Raw genomic sequence first — 20,796 nt, 5'->3', positions numbered from 1 at the left:
TCAGAAATACAAAAGAATCACTTCAGAAAAGTTCTTTTCCATATAATTATCCTCTATATATATATACATAATAAGTTATATGTTGAAAATGAATAAATGGGGGGTTTTATTATTATCATTATTATCATTATTATTATTAATTAATTGGTAAAAAAGTGGAAGTAGTAGGGTTAATTTGGGGTGAAAGAGGTGTCACGAGAATCCATAGAGAGAAAATTGCAAGTTTCCAAGACGAGGTGGGAGGAAACGCCGGGAAAGTGCTCGTGTCGCCTCGAAATGAAGCACTTGAAAAGGGAAAAAATATTTCTAGGAACGAACCCTTGTTTTCCCATACAAACCCTAACTTTGTTTAATTAATTAATTAGCAGGCTTAATTAATTATCTTAATTAATCGCATTTTTATTTTAGGCTAGCTATAGGGTATAGTAGTAGTAGGGTTTTGGGTTAATTAGGTTTGTTTGGTCTGGTCGACACCAATATAAATTAATAACTCTCTACATATATTACTTAATTAATAATATTAGCACTCGAAACTCAAAATAACAAAAAATCAGCACTACATATCTTGTTGACAAATTTTTATTAATTACACAATTTATTTTATGAAACAAAGAGAGTGAGAAAAAAAAACAATTTGTTTTTGTGCGTTATTATACCAAATGTACGAATATTACCAAGAATTTGTATTGTAATAATAAAAAGTTTAATTTTACGAATGCACTATATTAGCTTAATTAACACCAAGTGTAGATAATTTTATAGCAAGATCAACCTCATTTTGTGTTTTTAAATAATTTCCGGATAATATATAAAAAGGGTTTAATTTTGATTATATATCTTATTAGGAGTGTAATTATGATTAATGGTTCAATATATGTTATTTTTCGATGTTTAATTTGATCGAGTTCAAAAACATAGTGCATGCATTTTCGTCTCAATCACAGCCATGTTATATGTTTATTGTTGTTGATTAGCTCTAATTATATAAACATGTACTTAATTATGCTCATCTTCAGAGTTTTTTTGTTATAAAAAAAAATTCCCTTAATCAAATTTAAGATATTTTTAGAAGTTAATATATATAAGATTTGAAGTTATTATTATATATATATATATCACGAGTATACATATGTAAGTATTTGTTTATTTGGCCGTCTTAGGCTATAACTCTTGTCTAATAATTAATTAAAATAAAGTAGTTCAACTTTTCAGAGGATATTTTTATTATTATACCAATATATAATATCTCAAAGGTTTAATAATCAATATTTTCTCTCTTTAGTCTCATAAAAAAATGCATTCTAAAGCTTTTTGGTGTCCCATGGCTATAGCCACGTCATGGCCAAGAGTAGTAATGACCACTAAAAAAACAAAAAACAACTTATAATAGTAATAACTTATATTTGTACATAAAGAGGCTTATTAGATTATTATTAATGAGTGATCAAATTAAAGAATTTGACAGAGCAAGGGTTAATATATATATATATTTATACGTATTATTTTTCTATATTTATATATAAGTATATATAATTAATTAATTGATCTAGCCACTTCCATGGTCTCTCGACAAACCCTCGTAAGTAATGGGAATTTCTCAATTTCGATAGCATATAGAATTAAAAATATCAACCATTCATGGTTAAACTAATGGGGTATATCTAGAGGGCATGTGCATGGCATTTTCTTGTTTTAAGCAAACCATTATTATTATTATTATTATTAAACATTAATTATTGATTAACTATAAAAAAAACCCACCATATATATATATATTCATGTAAAATACTAGTTTGGAGAGGGAGCAAGAAATCTCTAAAATTTGACATTCTGATATTTGACTAATTAACTCATCAACAAGACATTTGGTCTAATTGTACTTTGTGTTGTTCTTCAATATATTAACTGACATTTTGACCATATATATTTATAGAACAATTCTCATATAGGACATTCATTTTAAGCTCTATTGGTATGACTCTTGGTGTTTTCGACTTTTGAATAGTTTTTGCGTGATTTTTTGTTATGACCGTATATAGTGTAGTTATTTAGAGCATCCTGCGAATTTTCATAAAATTTTGAATAGTTTACAGTACCGAAAATTATGTTCAAATATGTTGCACGCGTTACTAATTTTTTTATGCACGTAGAAAATAATATGTTTAAACTTAGTTTTCGCTCTGTAAACTATTCATAAATTTTTGAAAGTTTGCAGAATGCTCTAAATAACTACAATATACATAGTCATAAAAAACAATCACGCCGAAAATTGTTCACGGGTCGAGAACACTGAAGAGTTCCACCAATGGGACTTAAAGTGAAGCCCTATACTAAAATTGTCATATATTTATGTACATATATACAAAGGGTCTAATAATAGGAAGGCAAAAAGAAAAAAAAAACACTTTTGATGAAGTATTAATAAAGGGGAGAAATTTGTTGTAATAATATCCACAATTTATTTTACAAAAACAATAATTGAGATTTTTTTTTTGTTTGTACAAATTTGCTTACTTTGAGAGATTATGTTTTGAAAATATGTATGTAATTTCGAAAGAAGACAATATATAATTGATAGGGGTTTCGTTATTAGTTTTGGATGAAATCCCATGTCCTACCTCTTTGTGATTAATTTCAATCATTAATTATCGTCAATTTTCATACCTTGATTTTGAAAGTTCAAAATTTTGTTACCAATGTTTTATGTTTTTTTTGAAGTGAAGTTAAAAGTGAAAATCTTCTGAAAAATGATGTTTGAATTTTTCATTTTATAAAAATACAGAACAAGGACATCTTTGTCAAACAAACTCTAAATAATAAAATGTCTGTAATCTTTAAAATTAATACGTCGTAAGTTTCTTATTAAAAAAAGAATAAGAAAAAAAGCTTGTGCTTTTATGTATCTTAATAAAAAAAAATTATAATGATTATAAAATATATATTTTTAAATTTTTTTGAAAAGATTATGTAGCAATGAGTCGTTTTCACTTTATTTATACAAAATATTCTTTATGAACGTGTGGGCGTGTTTTGACCCTAATTTTTTTTATGATTATGTTTATTGTATAACGAATAATTAAAATTCTTCATGATTATATATTTATATAAATATAGATTATCATAGTCATAGCTAACTTTAACAATGAATTATTATTACTACTTTATTTTTTGATAAATTAGTGGTGCATAACATTTTTTAGATGTAATTTCAAACATTCACATTTTTATCAAATCTATCATGATTTGTGATCACTAAGTAAGTCAGCAATGGTTGCTCCGTTGCTTTTTAGTATTATTAATTTTACAAGTGAAAATGACATTTTATATGGATTTTTTAATTAAGTTTTCTAAAATATGGCTTTTTTTTTACAAGTATTATTTTATGGCTTTTTAAAATTTGTATTTCCTTCTATGAGATTTTTTCCCCATAATTTTGTAAAAAAATCATTATTATGCCATATTTTTTCCCATAATCTGATTTTTTTTAATTAAATTTGTCAATACAAACCAAAAAAAGTTTAATTACCATATTTTTGCATATTAATGGCTAAAAAGCAATATTTATGAAAAAAACTCATTTTACAATTTTTATTTTAATTCAAGAATAAGAATGGCCCATTTCTTATGGGCTGAAATTCGGAGAAGTTAAAGCCCATTTGAAGGATGGAATATTTTGAAAACTACTCAATTATATTCTTCATTAACTATAAATTATCACACTTTTTTATTTTTATAATTAATACCTATAATTAGAATTATAGAAGGAGTGACTAAAAATACCCTTATTATAATATTTTACATTTTTGACTTAGGAATTGTAGTTTACATTTTGTACAGATATAATCGATACTTTTTTTAAAAAAAAATCGGTATAAAAACGAACATGTCAAAATACGGGTAGAAATTGAATGGATTTTCTAAAAGTGGGTATAAAGTCTAAAGGGAAATTTACAAAAATGCACTAAAAGTTAAAAAAAATATGAAAAATACGGTACCTTACAAAAATACGGAATTTTTGGATAAAAACACGGAATGGCAAAATTGTAAATACGGAGTGGCAAAATCATAAATAAAAGCTGTAAAATACAATTTCTTGTGATCAACGTTTACAAACTAGTAAATATATGTTACGAACTTGTAAATATCTGTTACGTGTTTGTAAATAATATTTACAAAATCAGTTATAGAATTGTAGATTTTTTTTTTTTTTTTTTGTAAATAAAACTTATAAACAAATTCGTAACTAAATTTTTTATTTTTGTAACAATAATTTACAAATCTAGTTTTACAACTAAGAAAGATATTTTTGTAACTAATATTTACGAAAATATTTTATAGTTAAGAAATCATAAACAAAATATACATAAAATTATTATACTTTTTCATATTGTTACAATATTGTACCAAAAAATTACATGAAACATCATATTTATGCTATACAACTTAAAAATATAAATTTAAGATATTCATTATTTATAAAACACTTTATTGAATATAGTGGTGAAATACAATATTTTTCTTTAAACAAGTTTTACATTTTTGTAACAACAATTTACAAAATTAATTTCACAACTAAAAAGTTTATTTTTGTAACTCACATTTACATAAATATTTATAAATTAATTTAACATGAATATTACAAAGATTTACAAAACTAATTTTTTAACTTTAAATATATTTTTGTAACAAAACTTGAAACTTGGATTAGATTATGATTTTGGTTTAACATGGAGTGTTGAGACTTGATTAGCTATGATTTAAAAAATATATATAATATTTTTATAAAGAATAATAATATTGTGATTATCTTTAACTATATATTGTAACATATAGTTATTAATGTTAATTTTAATTAACAGTATATTTGTAATTTGTATAAATATTTATTTATTTTTTGAGTAATTGTATAAATATTAATAAATATATTTATTTTAAATAAAATAAATTACTCTATTTTATTTTATTTTATTGAAGGTAGTAACTATAATTATTATTACTTTTATTATTATATATTTGATATGCCTAATTCTTATTAAAAATTGAAATAAAAAAGTAAAACAAAGGGTTAATATATATATATATACGGGTGGACACGGGTGATAGATAGTGAATGCCGTATTTTTGTAATTTGTTAACATTACCGTATAAAACGAATTTTTTTTTAGATTACGGTAGAAGATGTAATTAACCAAAGTCTAAATTCCTCTTTGTAGGAGTAGAACTGGATTAGCACAAGCCCATTTAAGATTGGCCCATTGCTTAGCCCATCTCAAAATAAAGATTTCTAAAACAATATCTCAAAATTCTTCTTCATACAATAAACGATTTTTACTTAAAAAATGATTACCAGTTAATTTTAAAAAAGAACACAATGTTAACAATGATCAAATAAGTAATTCAATAGTTCATTCATGTGATTCATAAAAAAAATGAGATTTTAAAAAAAATGAGATTTTTTAAAAAATCATTTTTTTTTTTAAAATACACATTTTTTTTGCTTTTTCTACTTTTTACTGTTCCTATTTTTTTTTCTTAAAAAATACACATTTAAGTTTTCAAAAATACGATTTTCAAAGTTTCATAATTACAAATATATGATTCTTAGGAAAAACAACTTGAAAGTAACTTAAAATCAACTTACTGGATCAACAAAAAAATAACAATATATATATAGAACAACTAAACATAAACACAACGTAAAGACAACTTGAAAAATATAAAACCGTAAAATTGAAAGAAAAAAATGTTTAACTGTAAAAAAGTAAATTTTTAGCAAAAATGAGTATTTTATGTAAAAATCTCATTAAAAAAATTGTGATTGAATTTGAAACTAACCCAAAGATTTGAAATTAGTGAACAAATAATAGTCTAATCAACATGTTATAATAACTTCAAAAACAATAATGTAAAGTATATAAACATGAAAGTGTTTTTTTTTTTTTGGTTAATAAAATAAGGATATTTATATATAATACCATCATAAAATGGCAGGTAGACTCATAATGCTGTGTACAGTAGTCAATCTTTGTAATCGTTTGCAATGATATTATACTTGAATTCATTCATATCATCAACCTCCACAATAATAACAGTAATAATTAAATACCCTAATTAAAAAAAAAGTAATTTGTTAAAAAAAGAAAAGTAATAATAAAATTCTCTTTAGTGTGGTGGCATTAACAGAAAGGTACAAATAATTTTTATTGTTCATCATGAAAAATATACATAAGTGGATTCAACCACTAGTACTTTAATTTACAATACAATTGTTCTTTTTTTTTCTTCTTTTTATTTTAAAAGAAATAGTTATTGTTGTTTAGATCAAGCTATTGGGGCCATATATACGGATTTATAATAGGAAAAATTACAACTAATACTGTAAATTTAAAAAAAAAAAATTGAAAAAGTCGTAATTTTACAAAAATACGGATAACAGTTTGTTATAGTTATGTAATCGTCTGTTACAATTTTCTATTTAGTCTGTAAATGTTATTTACAAAATTATAACATATGGTTACAAACTTGTAAATTTTAATTACAAATTTATAAACTTTGGTTACGAAAAAACTATATTGTTACAAATTTGTAAACTTTGTTTACAAAAAAATATTCCGTATTTACAATTATGTCACTTCATATTTTTGTAATTTTTGACGGATTCAATATTTATTTTATATAAAAAAAAACTTAAGTATTTTTGTGTATTTCCCTTCACAATATTATCAAACGTGTGTCAATGATTAGAATAATAAGAACTTTCATAAAATTTTGCTTAAAAGGGTTATGTATGTATATAGTTGATACTCAATCTATGATTTTCACCATGAATTAATATTGCCCAAAAAAGGGAAGAAAAAATAAAAAGACAAGAAAATGTATTGTGGGTCCCTTTGCAACTAGCAAGTTGGTGAACCATGCACCCATTTGAGAGAACAAAATAAAAACTTAAAAGATAAACTTATTTATTTAGTAGCACAAGTGCTTAATATATTTATAACCACTTTAGTCACTATAGAAGGAGGAGCCTATTCTAAACAAATCAGATTGATTTTTGGATTAAAAAAAAAAGTACTATTTGCAATTAGCAGGAAAAAATACTTTTGTTAGGATTTGAACACTTATCGGAAAGATTTATATATAACAGTCCTATTTTGTTAAATATTACGATGAATTAAAAATATATACATTAATTAATGGGTTTATATTTTTTTGGACCCTGTGTTTTGTCTCATTACCTGTTTGGACCTTGTGTTTTGACAAATTACTTTTTAGACCCTATGTTTTGTAAAATGGTTAAAATAGAACCCTAAACTCAATTTTGATGAAGAAAAAATTGAATATAACAACATAGTTTTTAAGCAGAATGATTTTATTTTTGTTTTAAATTGTTAGTTTGGTAAATTATTTGTGATTTTAGTTGAGAAAACATTGACCAAAATCGGGTTTCTGGTTCTATTTTAACCATTTTACAAAACATAGAGTCCAAAAAGTAATTTATCAAAACACAGGGTCCAAACAAGTAATGAGAAAAAATACAGCATCCAAAAAAGTATAAACCCTTAATTAAAACACATATATTAAAAAAAATTCAGTGGGGACGGCCGCCCACACTTGTTTCCATGTGGATCCGCCAGCGTGTGCACGTAAAACATATATTAAACAATTACACAAAGTAATACGACATGTATTTTTAATAAAGTTAAACCTATTTTTTATAAATATGGATGGTTGAAAAGATCGTAGTACTTATGTACACATTTTGTGAGTACGTATCGGTATTCTAAACCTAAATATGCATTATAAGCTAAAAGTAGTGTTATCTGTTAGTCATTGATAAATCGATTCTCACTAATCATTATTATTATGCATAGAATTTTATTTTAATGAACCGAGTTTTAGTGCTAATGAATTCTCTAAACATATAATAGACAATTTAGAATTAGATATTGATCTCCTATATAATTTTGAAGCAAATCTATACATATACATATACATCTATATCAATATGAATATAATATTAATATAGGTAGGATTAAAGGTCAAGGCTTGATCGTATATGCTTTCAAGTGTACCCTTTTGTTTACTTAATCAATGAGCAAATTAATTGCTTCTTACACACACACACACACACGAACACAAATGAGTCCCCACAATATGGACTCTCGTGAGATCATAATGAATTTGGTACGTTTGATCTTTTCTCATCATATCTTCTTTTTCTTCACAACAAAAAAAATTTCAAACCAACCAAAGACAAAAGGATTACTTGTGATGGCCGACAAGAGGCATCATGAAGAATACAAAAAGCTCTTTTTCCTTTAAACTACATTTATATATATATATATATATATATATATGTTCCTAACTTTGACATGGGTGGAAGAATATATATATATTTATATAATTAATAAGCAATATTAATTAATTAAGAATAAATAGTGTTGATTTCCTTTTCACTTTGAGAGAGCTTATTAATTAGGTGGAAGCTTACTATTTAACTTTTTTTTTTCTTCCCACCAAAATGATTATGGCCGACAAGAACACAATTGTGTGAAACTTCAAAAGTAATTAAATCAAAAGGAGGGGTTTTTTTGAAAAATTAAAATTAATTGGTGGGGTTTTTGTGTTCCCAACCCTAGGCTCAAAAATTTGCCAAACACAATATTTATTTAGTATTGGTTTAAGATCTTGGTGTGTAACCTAAAGTTGGAATATAAGGATTTTAGGTAAGAAGATATATCCTTTTTTTAATAATAATAATAAAAGAATCCATTCTTTATGTATTATTATAAGTTATTTATATTAATTAAACCTAAGTTCGATCTCCTCTCCCACACTCCATCTGTGCACCAAACACCCTCACTAAATAAATATTAATTAATATAAAAAATTCATAAAACACCAAGATAGAAGATTGTATATAATTTAGAATACAATACGAAATTGAAAAAAATAATTAGGAACACATACCTGATTCTTCCATAGCAATAACCGAAATTTGGTAGTGCAATACTAACTAACTAAGTCTTCCTTCCTAGATTTCTAAATAAGAAGCAGATCAAATAGATCAACCAAATATCACTATACAATTGCGATGAGACAATATGTATTTATAGAGTTAGAGAGGAGACTGTGCTACATAACCCGAGTTAGACTGAACCTCCTCATTAAATGCTTCGGCCAACTAGAGAGTCAACACTTCTTCTTCAACTACACTTCACACAGATGTTAAACTCATTAACTATAGATCACTGATTATATGGGTTAATACACCAAATAACTATCTCACAATACATATTTTAATAAAATAATAAAAAGTAAGTGTAAGTCCATATAAAAATCTTACAATAATAATATTAATTATATATGAGATATTATTGTATCATGTAGTTATCTTCTACGACAGTGTAGTCCAAACCATCATTATTTGGCTTTTTTACTAAACAAATTAGAAAGAAAAAAACTTTTATGTATATTTATGGTTATTATATGTTGTCACTTTAAACTGTCCTATGATAATTAAGTTATTAATAATATTGAATTAGTCACGAGAAAGAGATAATATAGATTTTTATCGTCCTTGAAGAGCTGTAAGCCATTATTTTGTTAACCCTTAATCAAAACTAATCATAACTCATCCAGGTAATTTATTATTATTAAGATTTTGGATTAATTCGAAATGGATTTTCTTTCAGTAGCTACATCTATTTTTAAATTTGCTAAAAGAAAAATAGGTTTGCAAATTTAGGTTGATTTTTTATTATTTATTTATTCATTTATATAAAAGTCTATGACTGGATCCAAAATGTGTCTAACCCTGTCTAAAAATACATAAATATAATAATACAAGTTGACAATTTTTTTTTATATTTAATCATAAAGATCGATTTATTAAAATATATTAAGTCATTATTATAAAGTAGATATAATTAAGTTTAACACTAGGCTTGAGATTGCTTATATATATGCATAATATTATTGTCGTCATGTGTGTACTATTTTTTTAAGCAGTAAAAATTGATCACAATTAATATATCTCGACAAAATAAATTATTAAATAATCATAAAATCGCCGTACGAATACAGTGCTAACCCAAGACAAGAAACAACAATAAAAAATTAAAATTAAAATTAAAAAAAACATTTATATATATTGATAATAAATGAGATATTTACTGTGAAAAGTAACTAAATTATTATTTTTGCAGCCTTTAAGATCTTAAGTTTTTTTTTTTTTGTCTGCGAAATTAACTTTCATTCATATTTTTTTGCAGTTGTTTATTTTGCCGTTAAGTCCACCACGTGATGTCAATTTTACTTATAATTTGAGTACTTTTACCACAAATATCTCATAACTAGAGTACTTTTGTCGCACATATTTATTAAATTAGTTACTGTCACCACAAATATTTATTTAATTTAGTACATTCACCAACATGTCACAAACACATTTAACGGTTGTAATAGATGACTGTAACAAAACACGAACGAAATATACTTTCACCGACGCACAAAATAATTTGACTACTTAAGTGCTACAAATGTAATAATTTGAATACTTTTGCTGCAAATATCTCATAAAATCTTAATCCAATCAAAAGTATAGAAGAAATTTATAGGTATTGGAATATATAAAATTTGTGTTTTCGAACTATCAACACTACCAAATTGTGTATCTTTGTTCAAAAAAGTTGCTGTGATTTACTGAAAAATTGATATAGAATTTTTTCATATTTCGTAAAGTATCGTCATTGGAAAGTTGTGTCTTCAAATTTTGGATATGAGACACGATTTGGTAGTAATAATATGTAACGCCCCACGTCACTATGGTTGTTTTCTAGAACAATGACTGGTCTTGCAAACCAACATGATTCTTTCAAGCGTGCTTTGTTCTCACTCGCACGCTTTTTGGGAAAATTTCTCAGGAGGTCACCCATCATGAGGCTACTCTAGGTCAAACACGCTTAACTTTTGAGTTCCTAAGTGATGTGCCACCAAAAAAAAGATGCATCTTGGTGGCAAAGGTAGTACCCATCATTTCATTTAAGCATTCTTCAACTGTGTATAGTCTTATACCTACACATTCTTATAATCATCACACTTGATCTTCCCCAGGTAATGTAAGATTGTACAACTTTTACCTAATTTTTCTCCCTGCAAATCACGGGATTCTGAATATCACATAATAGTTTTAAGTAATTTTTTAACAATTAAAAAAATTGGGAGACGATTTTGTAATTGGTAAAATAGTTGGGAAGTTGAAAATTCTATTTATTGTTATTTTGTCGTATATGATAGAGTACTATTATTATTACCAATATTTAAATAATACTGTATAAAATATTGGTGTATGAGTAATCGTAGTAATTAAGGCGATATACATAGATATATAGTAGGGGCCACCTTGCTTTGTGAACTGTGACAATCAGCACTGAATGCATCATGTGATATATTATTTACACTAAATTATATGTCTTTTTCAAATATAAATGTGTATATCTATATATGAGCTAATTTTATGTATTTTTTTATAAAAAAATATATAGTTGTATTAATTACTTTAACTCTTAAACTATTGTTAAAAGATATAATGGGAGAGCTAATAGCTAATCCAATCATTATATATTTTTATAAAAACAAACATTAAAAAAAAGGCTATTAAGTAGACAATTTTATTATATTTAATCTAGAAACAAAATTAGAAAAATTACATTGAGCCAAACAAAAAATGTATTGATTCTAAAATTTTAGGAGAGAGATGAGTACTCTATTCGAATATAAATCTTAACTTGGCAAATAATGAGGCTTGGTTGTAAATTACTACTATTAATCAGAATTCTATTTATATATTTCACTTTTTTTTTTTTGCATTATTTGTCATATCTTTTATTAATATTTTATACTATTGTAAAATATAAAACATTCAAATAATATTATTTTTCAATAAAAATACTTTAAATAGTGAATGAGATTACATCACGAGCTACCATGGCGTATTTTGATTGGTTGAATTTTTTAAAAATATATAATAAAAAAAATATTACAAACGAATAGTATTGTTGCTTGTCCTCGACATTGCTACTTTTCAATTATTTAGATTGTAAAGACTACAATGCAACAACTTTTTCGGTTATTTTTTATATCTCAATAATTTTTATTTTTATTTTTTATATATGAAAATGTACGTTGTACTTATTTAAGATTTCCTACAAATTTTTAAAAAATTATGAATAATTTATAGTACCGAAAGTAAAGTTTAAATATATTGTTTAAATCATTTGTATACGTGTATAAAATTCAACTGTTTGAACATTGTTTTCGGCATTATAAATTAGCGTTATAAATTATCTATAATTTTTTTTAAAATTTGCAGGATGTCTTAAATGATTACAACATACAATGTTATATAAAAAAAAATATCGAGATATAGAAAACACAAACTGACTCCATCGGTGCTGCCAAAAAAGTGGGGCTATGTGGTCTTATATAATATATATATATATTTATTTATATACATATTTAGTCATATATGTGTATAGCTAAGAAATTTGCTAAGTAATAAGTTCATTAACCTGTGAGCATCACATGTACTTATATATGTCTTTATGTGAGACAGTGAGACAAATTAAACTAGCCATTGTAAAAGACAACAATTATTAATTCATAAATTTATTTACAAATATATTGTCAGTACTGACATTTTCTAATTTTTTGTGAAATAGAAAGCAAAATTTGGCGTAGAATCTCCAAAAAGATATATATATATATATAGATAAGACAATTGCAATATTGGACATACTTTTGGATTAATTAGAGTTAGAGAGCTAAAGACCACCTACGATTCAATTATCAAATTCAATCTTATATATATATAAATAAAAAAAGAATAATATCCCAATTACAAAAGCCTCGAGACAAAATAATATATATAATTATAATTATTATGAGGCTAGGATTGAGGAATGAATATTAAAAAAAAAATTAGAGAATATATTTATTTAAGGGAAATAATTGATAATGGTAGGTAAAGTTGTGTTCACCAATAACACCAAACGGGAATCTGTGGATAATATTTTGTTTCGTCAATTAAATCGTATAATAAACTAATTAATTAATTAATATGTAATGGTTGAATCAATGATGTAAGTAAATTGAATTATAAGATTTGCAACATCCACTAATTCCACAACAATAATATTATTAGAAACATATTCTTCTTCTTCTTCTTTTTAATTTATTCCACTACTCATTTGTCATTGACTAATTAACATCTAGTGATTATAGATTTGCATAACAATAAGTGAGTTATTTTTTTTCTTTCGAATTGATGTGCCAAAAGATGCGTAATTATTATGTTTATGATATTTATGACATTTGTCATGATAATATTAGTAGTTGACTTCATGAAAAATAATAGTGAATGATCAAATATGGTTGTTACTACTATTGTTAATTTAAAAAAAAAAAAAAAGATTCTAGTCTCTCGAAAAATCTTGAATCCTACTAAAATTGTAATTATTTGTAGCCTTGAGCTTGGAACTTTAGGTTTAGGCCATGACTATCCCATTGTTATCGAAAGGAGAGAAGATCTCAATTTTTTAAATGGTAGTTCTTCTTTTTTTTTTTTATGAAAGATAGATGTTCTTTCTACAACCAATTCTTGGGATTAGAAGAAAACAAACAACTTTTTTCGTCTTCCTTCGTTTATGAACTAGAACTATATTCTATATATAAGATTTCAAATGTTATTTGAAATTCTTTCTCGTCTAACGATTGACCTGATTTTAAGTATGTTAAAATTTTAATAATTAATACGAAGATTATAATTGAACCATTTTATCTGGCCATGTAGTATGATTATGTAACTACATTAGAAATTAAAATAATATTTATCTTCTATCAAACATAAATAAATTTCTTCTCCATTTATAAATGTGTGATTCGAATAATATCGTGAATGTTTTATATATTAAATAGTGTAGTTTATGATCTAAAATGTTATTATATATTTTATTTTAGAAAAAACTATAAATAATATTTATATTTAATTTTTCTTTTATAATATGTTTATGTCATTTTTATATATATATAATATTATTTATTTATTTAAAATTTATATGACAATCATAAAAATTTAATAAATATATTTAATAATTTTTTTAAAATAAAACTAAGTAAATGTACATTGTATATTACTTGTATCTAGAATAAATATGATTTTTTTTATTAGAAGGATCTAGCATTCCTCTATGACTGAGTGAAACTGTAAGTGTTGACTGCGTTTTTAGCCAACGACGTGAGAACGTTAATAACGACAAGCCTTCAAGAGAATGTACACGACAACAGACAGTTTTAATAAAGAAAATAAAGAACACACAAGATTTTTATAGTGGTTCAGCCCCGATTGTCGGTAATAGCCTAATCCACTTAGAGTTGTGATTTATAAATCTGTACTCAAGATCAGATGGACTGAGCCAACTGAGTTTCTCCAATACAAGAATTCTCTCAAATGCCAGCACTTTCTCTCTCTACAATACTCAGACCCAAATTTTCTCTCTCTAGAAATAAGAAGCAAAAGAAGCCCATCTTTCATCCCATAAGCCCTCTATTTATAGGCTTAAAGTCATACAACTGATATCCCTTAGAATCGGGATATTTTATTATATTTATTACATTTAATTACAAAGAAACATTCAAAATTCAAAATGTAACAAACCCCCCATTTGTGGGAAGAATGAGAGATTCCCGCATATCTTGTTGAAGTTGTTTATGGGAATCTTGACTTAGTCTCTTCTAGCTAGTTGATCCACCTCCTACTGACCACTCATGCAAGTGCTGGTCGAACATGTGCATGGTGGTAGGACAAACATTTGTTGGTCGGACGTGCATGGTGGTAGGACATGCATGGTGGTAGGACATGCACTCCTCTAGGCTTTCCTTGGCTCAAGGTTATGCATGCATGGCTCTCCTCGGACCAAGGTGGTCCGAGGCAATCTCCTTGGCATCTCACCTCGGATAGGTCCGAGGCAACCTCCTTGGCATCTCACCTCGGATAGGTCCGAGGCAACCTCCTTGGCATCTCACCTCGGATAGGTCCGAGGCAATCACCTTGGACTTCTCCTCGGTCCAAGGTCCATTGGTCTCTCTTCGGACCACATTCTTGGGGTCTCCTAGGACCACTCTCTTGGGGTCTCCTAGGACCACTCTCTTGAGTTCTCCTCGGATGCACTCTCCTTAGCTCTCCTAGGATGCATTCTCCTTAGCCTCCTAGGATGCATTCTCCTTAGCCTCCTAGGATGCACTTGGTTTGGTTATGACATCTTTCAAGCAGTCCAAATTCTTCGTCAGTCTATCGGGTTACCTTATCACAACTCTGAAGAGTCAATGTATTTATTGACTATTTAATGTGTCTTTTACGGACCATGTACTGCCATTTGTCACCTCTATTGCCACGCCATTGATCTCCAATTTTTGGGTATAACAGTAAGAGAATTAATGTCTGTCTTTGATTTTTATTTATTATTTCCTCTACATAAATATATGCTTAGTTAATACATATATATTCAATATTAAAAATCCATTTATATATAAGAATACAAACAAAAATTTTATAAATATGTAAAAAAATATGTTTAGGTTTGATGCATGTATACATATGTACTCTTCTCAACATATGTACTCTTCTCAATAATCCATGGGAGAAAATTAGTGTTTTCTTTTAATTAACTTTTCTATGATTAAATAATTAAATTAGACTGAATATCATAATCAAACCCAATGAGAGATAAGAGAGTAGATCCTGCATATAATGCTGGACCACATACATATATAATTAAATATATGTGTTTATATATGTATATATATATATATTGTGCAATACATGAACAATGGTCAAATTAATCAAAGAGACAAGAGAGATAGGCCTAGTCACTACAAGCATTTATTATCATAGACATATTTTAGGTTAATTCATTTCAAAGGGGGACCATTATAATCTGTGATGGGACAACATACACTTCCCTTAATTTCATCACAAATTTATAATATATCATACAAATATTTTTTAAATTTATTTAAAATACATTGTAACACAAAATATGATAATAATCATCAATTTCTTTTACAATTTTTAATCCATCACAACCCACTAAAAATACTCGTGCGAAAGAAGTAGAAACTTTGTGTATATACACATATATATAGTCGTACCCTAAAATTAGTACAAGTTCAATTACTTAACTCGGATACAGCTGACAGATGAATACATAGAAAAATAGTCAAATAGAATATTTAGCTAACACTGATATGAACAACTAGAGTTTGGTAGTTTGACAGCACGATACACAGTTTATTATCAAACCACCTCTCAGGATAACAATTGAGCTCGATACTTGTAATGACCAGATCCAATTTTGGGCGTTCTGAGCTTACATTGGGCTAGGGCCCAAATAGTCGTTGAACACGAGCTCGGGTGAGATATTCAGCTCGTGGAAACCTGGACAAAGCGCATACTGAAGAATCACAAGAGATTCGGAGGCTCTTTATATGCTCATTAATGCCCAGACTATATCACATATCCAAACTTGTTCATGAAATTTCCCTATAAATACTAGGAATAATGGTTAGGAAAAGGGATGGTCATTTTTTGTATTGCCAAAACTCTACAAAAATTGAGAGAGAAAAATAATAATATTGACTTGTGAACTAAGTAGATTTTAATTGCTGAACCACGTAAAAATTGTGTGTTCGAGAAAATTTTTATTATTTCATTACGATTTATAATTTAGTACTAATTTATTTATTTAATTTCTTTAAACACTTATGACAAAAAATCAGGTGAACAATATATATATATATATATATATATATATAGAACTTTTTCGCCTGAGTGTTGATGGAACCCACAATTGGCCAAACAATAAGGCTAGCTCAATATAGTGCAACACACATGCAATGCAAGCTACCTAAGCTTATAATATTATCCAATAATACATTTTCTTAGAAGAAATAATTATATATATATACATGCACTCATGATTAATGAAGAGCTAGATAATAGTAATAATAATAATATGAAAAATAAAATAGAGGAAAACGACAGCATATTCGACCAGCAAATTAATTAAAACCACCAAACCAAGTGCACGTTGGAGATTATTAGATTATGGAAGCCATGTGACATAACCGTACAAACCATTTCTAATTCTTTTCATATTGTTTGGCTCTATGCCATATCTTTATTATTATATCTTTTTCTTTTAATGTCTTACACGTGTGCCTATATATATATATTCTTCTTTAAAAAGTCTCATCTTTTACCAACTCATTACACTTATGCCTATCAATTCTTATAATCCAATTTGTATATATATTATTATACTATTCTCATCTCAATATATTACCACACTTGTTATTATTATCTCTTCTATACTTTAATCAATGAAAATGAGTAGTTGTTTTTAGAGTTTCTTTTTCTAAATGATGAGATGATATGTCTAATTCAAATTTTAAGAACGGGTGTATATACTTAGATACCAGCAACTCAATTTAGTTTTATTTATAGAATTTATTAATTATTTTTATTAAATTTATATTATTGTCACATAAATTTTAAATAAATTAATATATTATATATAAAAAAATAATAGTAATATATTAAATAAAAAATTAAACCAAAATATTGTTAATGATTTTTTTAAAATATATATAATATGATTATTTTTTTAAATATAAATGATAATTTTTTAATAGAAATTAAAATTATGTATTATATATTATAATAATATTTAAATTTATATTAATAAAAGTGTTAAACATTATTATAATATTAATATTTTAAAATATTTGAATTCATATTAATATAATTTATATTATTATCATAATAATATTTTATAACATTTGAATTTATATTAATATAATTATCAAATATCAAGTCTTGTATCATATATTATTATAATAATAATATTTTATAACATTTAAATTTGAATTTATTATATATGTAGTCTTATAATAATTATATTTTATAATATTTAAATTTATATTAATATAATTAATAAATATTTATTTTTAATTAATTTTAAAAATATATTATGTTAAAATTAATAAAAAAAAAATATCGTTAAAACAAAAAATTTCTCTTATCACTACATTATTTTTTATATATAGAGAAATACAATCTAACCAAAGTTGCTAATAATTCATAAATGTTTCAAAGATATTTTGGAGAAAATATCTATTGGAATTAGAAAAAACACGAATGTAGGAGATAATATTCTTATTATTTAAATTCAAAATGTATTTTATTGTTGTAGTTGTAACAAAAAGGAAGTATCCCACTTTTACAAGGAGAATCGGTTGTGATCTCTTCACTAGGATGTTTTAGTACAATTATTCTCAATAAATAAATAAAGAAAAACTTCAAAATTTAAGTTAAAAATAAAAAAATTAACTAATAACAAATAAAATTTTTTAAAAATATATATATATTTCCATTATCATTGAACATTTATATAATGACTATAAAGTCCTTAAAAGCACTATATGAGACATGTCAAGCAAATATGGGTTGGAAAACAAAAAACCCAAAGGTAATAGTGCACGCAATTATCACCACATTATTTTAATTTTTTATTTTTTAAGTTAATAAATTAAAAATAAAAAGAAATTATCCCATATAATCAGGCGATTATAATAGTTTTTCTACAAAATACCAAATTAATACGCATTATGATTAATAACAACAAACTTTATAATTTTGCTTCCTACGAAATACCAAATATACCCTTCGTTTTTTCTTTTTCAATTTTAAAATTAAAATAAAAAAAACAGCTATAAAAGCCAAATTCCAACGCTAAAAACCACCTATGACCTCTTCTTCTTCATTAGTCTTCTTCTCTCTATCTGTCTTTTTCTCTCTCTCTCTCTCTGTTGAGATCACAGAACAGAAAAAACAAATGGATACACCATTACCTTCTTCCTCGCCGGAGCTCGAACTGGATAATCTCAAAGCTCTTAAGGTTCTCGGCAAAGGAGCCATGGGAACCGTCTTCTTGGTCTACGATCGTACAGCTGACCCATCTGCCCGCTCCCCTTTCGCTCTCAAAGTCGTCGACAAATCCTCTGTCCACAACGACGGTGACCGTCGTGCCCGGTGGGAAATCCGTGTTCTGTCGCGTCTGTCCCACCCATTCCTTCCTTCTCTATTGGGCTCGTTCGAGGCCCACGATTACTTGGGCTGGGCCGTGCCTTACTGTCCCGGCGGCGACCTCAACGTCCTCCGTTACCACCAGACCGATCGAGTCTTCTCCTACACCGTGATCCGATTCTACTTGGCGGAGATCGTCTGCGCTCTCGAACACCTCCATTCCATGGGGATCGCCTACCGTGACTTGAAACCAGAGAACGTGCTGATTCAGCAATCCGGTCACGTGACCCTCACGGACTTCGACCTTTCCCGAAGCCTCAAGCACAGAACCGTCGTAACCGTAATCTCAGCCGAAGACAAGTCAACTCTCCTCCCCGAAACTCGCCGCAAACACCGGCGGATCCTCACGCGCTGGATCGCCACTGCCATGCCCGGCGATTTCGGTAGTAGTAATAACAGTAACAGTAATAAAGGATTAAAGAAAGCCAAGTCAGCACGAGTCAGCCCAGTGAGTCGACGGAAAACGAGTTTCTCCAACGGCGAAAGGTCCCACTCGTTTGTGGGAACGGAGGAGTACGTGTCACCCGAGGTGGTCCGTGGCGAAGGGCACGAGTTTGCCGTGGACTGGTGGGCCCTGGGGATTCTCACATACGAGATGATGTACGGAACGACACCGTTTAAGGGAAAGAATCGTAAAGAAACGTTTCGGAACGTTTTGATGAAACGTCCCGAGTTCATAGGCAAACCCTCGGCTTTAACGGACTTGATCGGACGGTTGTTAGAGAAGGATCCCACCAGACGATTGGGTTACGCGAGAGGCGCCACCGAGATCAAGGAACACGAATTCTTTCGCGGGCTCAGGTGGGACCTACTAACGGACGTTTTACGGCCTCCGTTTATTCCGTCTCGCGAAGACGACGGTGAGCTAACGGAAAATTTAAAGGCTGATGCCGGTTTTGATATTCGGGAGTACTTCCAAAAATTGAGGTCACCGCCGTCTATGCCGCCGTCACCTGATTGCCAACTGTTAACGGAGTTCTAACGACGCACGTGTGAGAGAGATGGCTCACGTAAGAAGTAGTTACTTATCAACCTCCTTTTTCTTAAAAAGAATAATTATAAATATTAATACACATTTTTATTCTTTTTTATATGAAAAAAAAAATATTCGTCTCCGTGTTCAGTGTACATATAAAATAAGGTTAGAAGTTATAAAACGGCGTTAGTTGATATATAATTAGATTTGTAAGAGTGTATTAGTACGTAATTATATACAGTGTACATCTTTTATCAATCTCATTCTCCACGCACGCGCTACATAACTGCGTGTACTTCACGTCCCAGATTGTGCTCCCTCCCTGCAATGCAATGATGATAGTAATACGTACGTGGCTTATGATTTGAATCATTTTAAGGCTCTCTCTTTTGCTTTTCGGGAAGAAAAAGAAACGAATTTTATGCTATTTTTACTTGTTTGAATAATATTATGGTAAAAATCTAATTAATGAAGCTATAATTGTAGTACTCGATTTAAGGCGGGTCACAAAAACAGTGAAATTTACGTAATTCTTTGTTACCAAAAGACGTGTATAATAGCATGGTATATGTTCCGTGAAGACTGGTTTTACATGAGTTATACGTTATTAAATACA

The 20,796-nt window shown here is 27.5% G+C and overlaps 1 protein-coding gene across 1 annotated transcript; it reads left to right on the top strand.

Annotated features, from left to right (window-relative positions):
• Nucleotides 1-18,856: 18,856 nt before the first annotated feature.
• LOC133790392 (serine/threonine-protein kinase UCNL-like) lies at nucleotides 18,857-20,487 on the top strand. Its single transcript, XM_062228015.1, has one exon. It carries the CDS (start codon nucleotides 18,864-18,866, stop codon nucleotides 20,184-20,186), a length of 1,323 nt encoding a protein of 440 aa, XP_062083999.1. The 5' UTR covers nucleotides 18,857-18,863; the 3' UTR covers nucleotides 20,187-20,487.
• Nucleotides 20,488-20,796: the final 309 nt, after the last annotated feature.

The sequence above is a fragment of the Humulus lupulus genome, chromosome 7 (genome assembly GCF_963169125.1).
Source record: "Humulus lupulus chromosome 7, drHumLupu1.1, whole genome shotgun sequence".
Taxonomy (NCBI): domain Eukaryota; kingdom Viridiplantae; phylum Streptophyta; class Magnoliopsida; order Rosales; family Cannabaceae; genus Humulus; species Humulus lupulus.
This window is presented reverse-complemented; position numbering and strand designations above follow the sequence as displayed.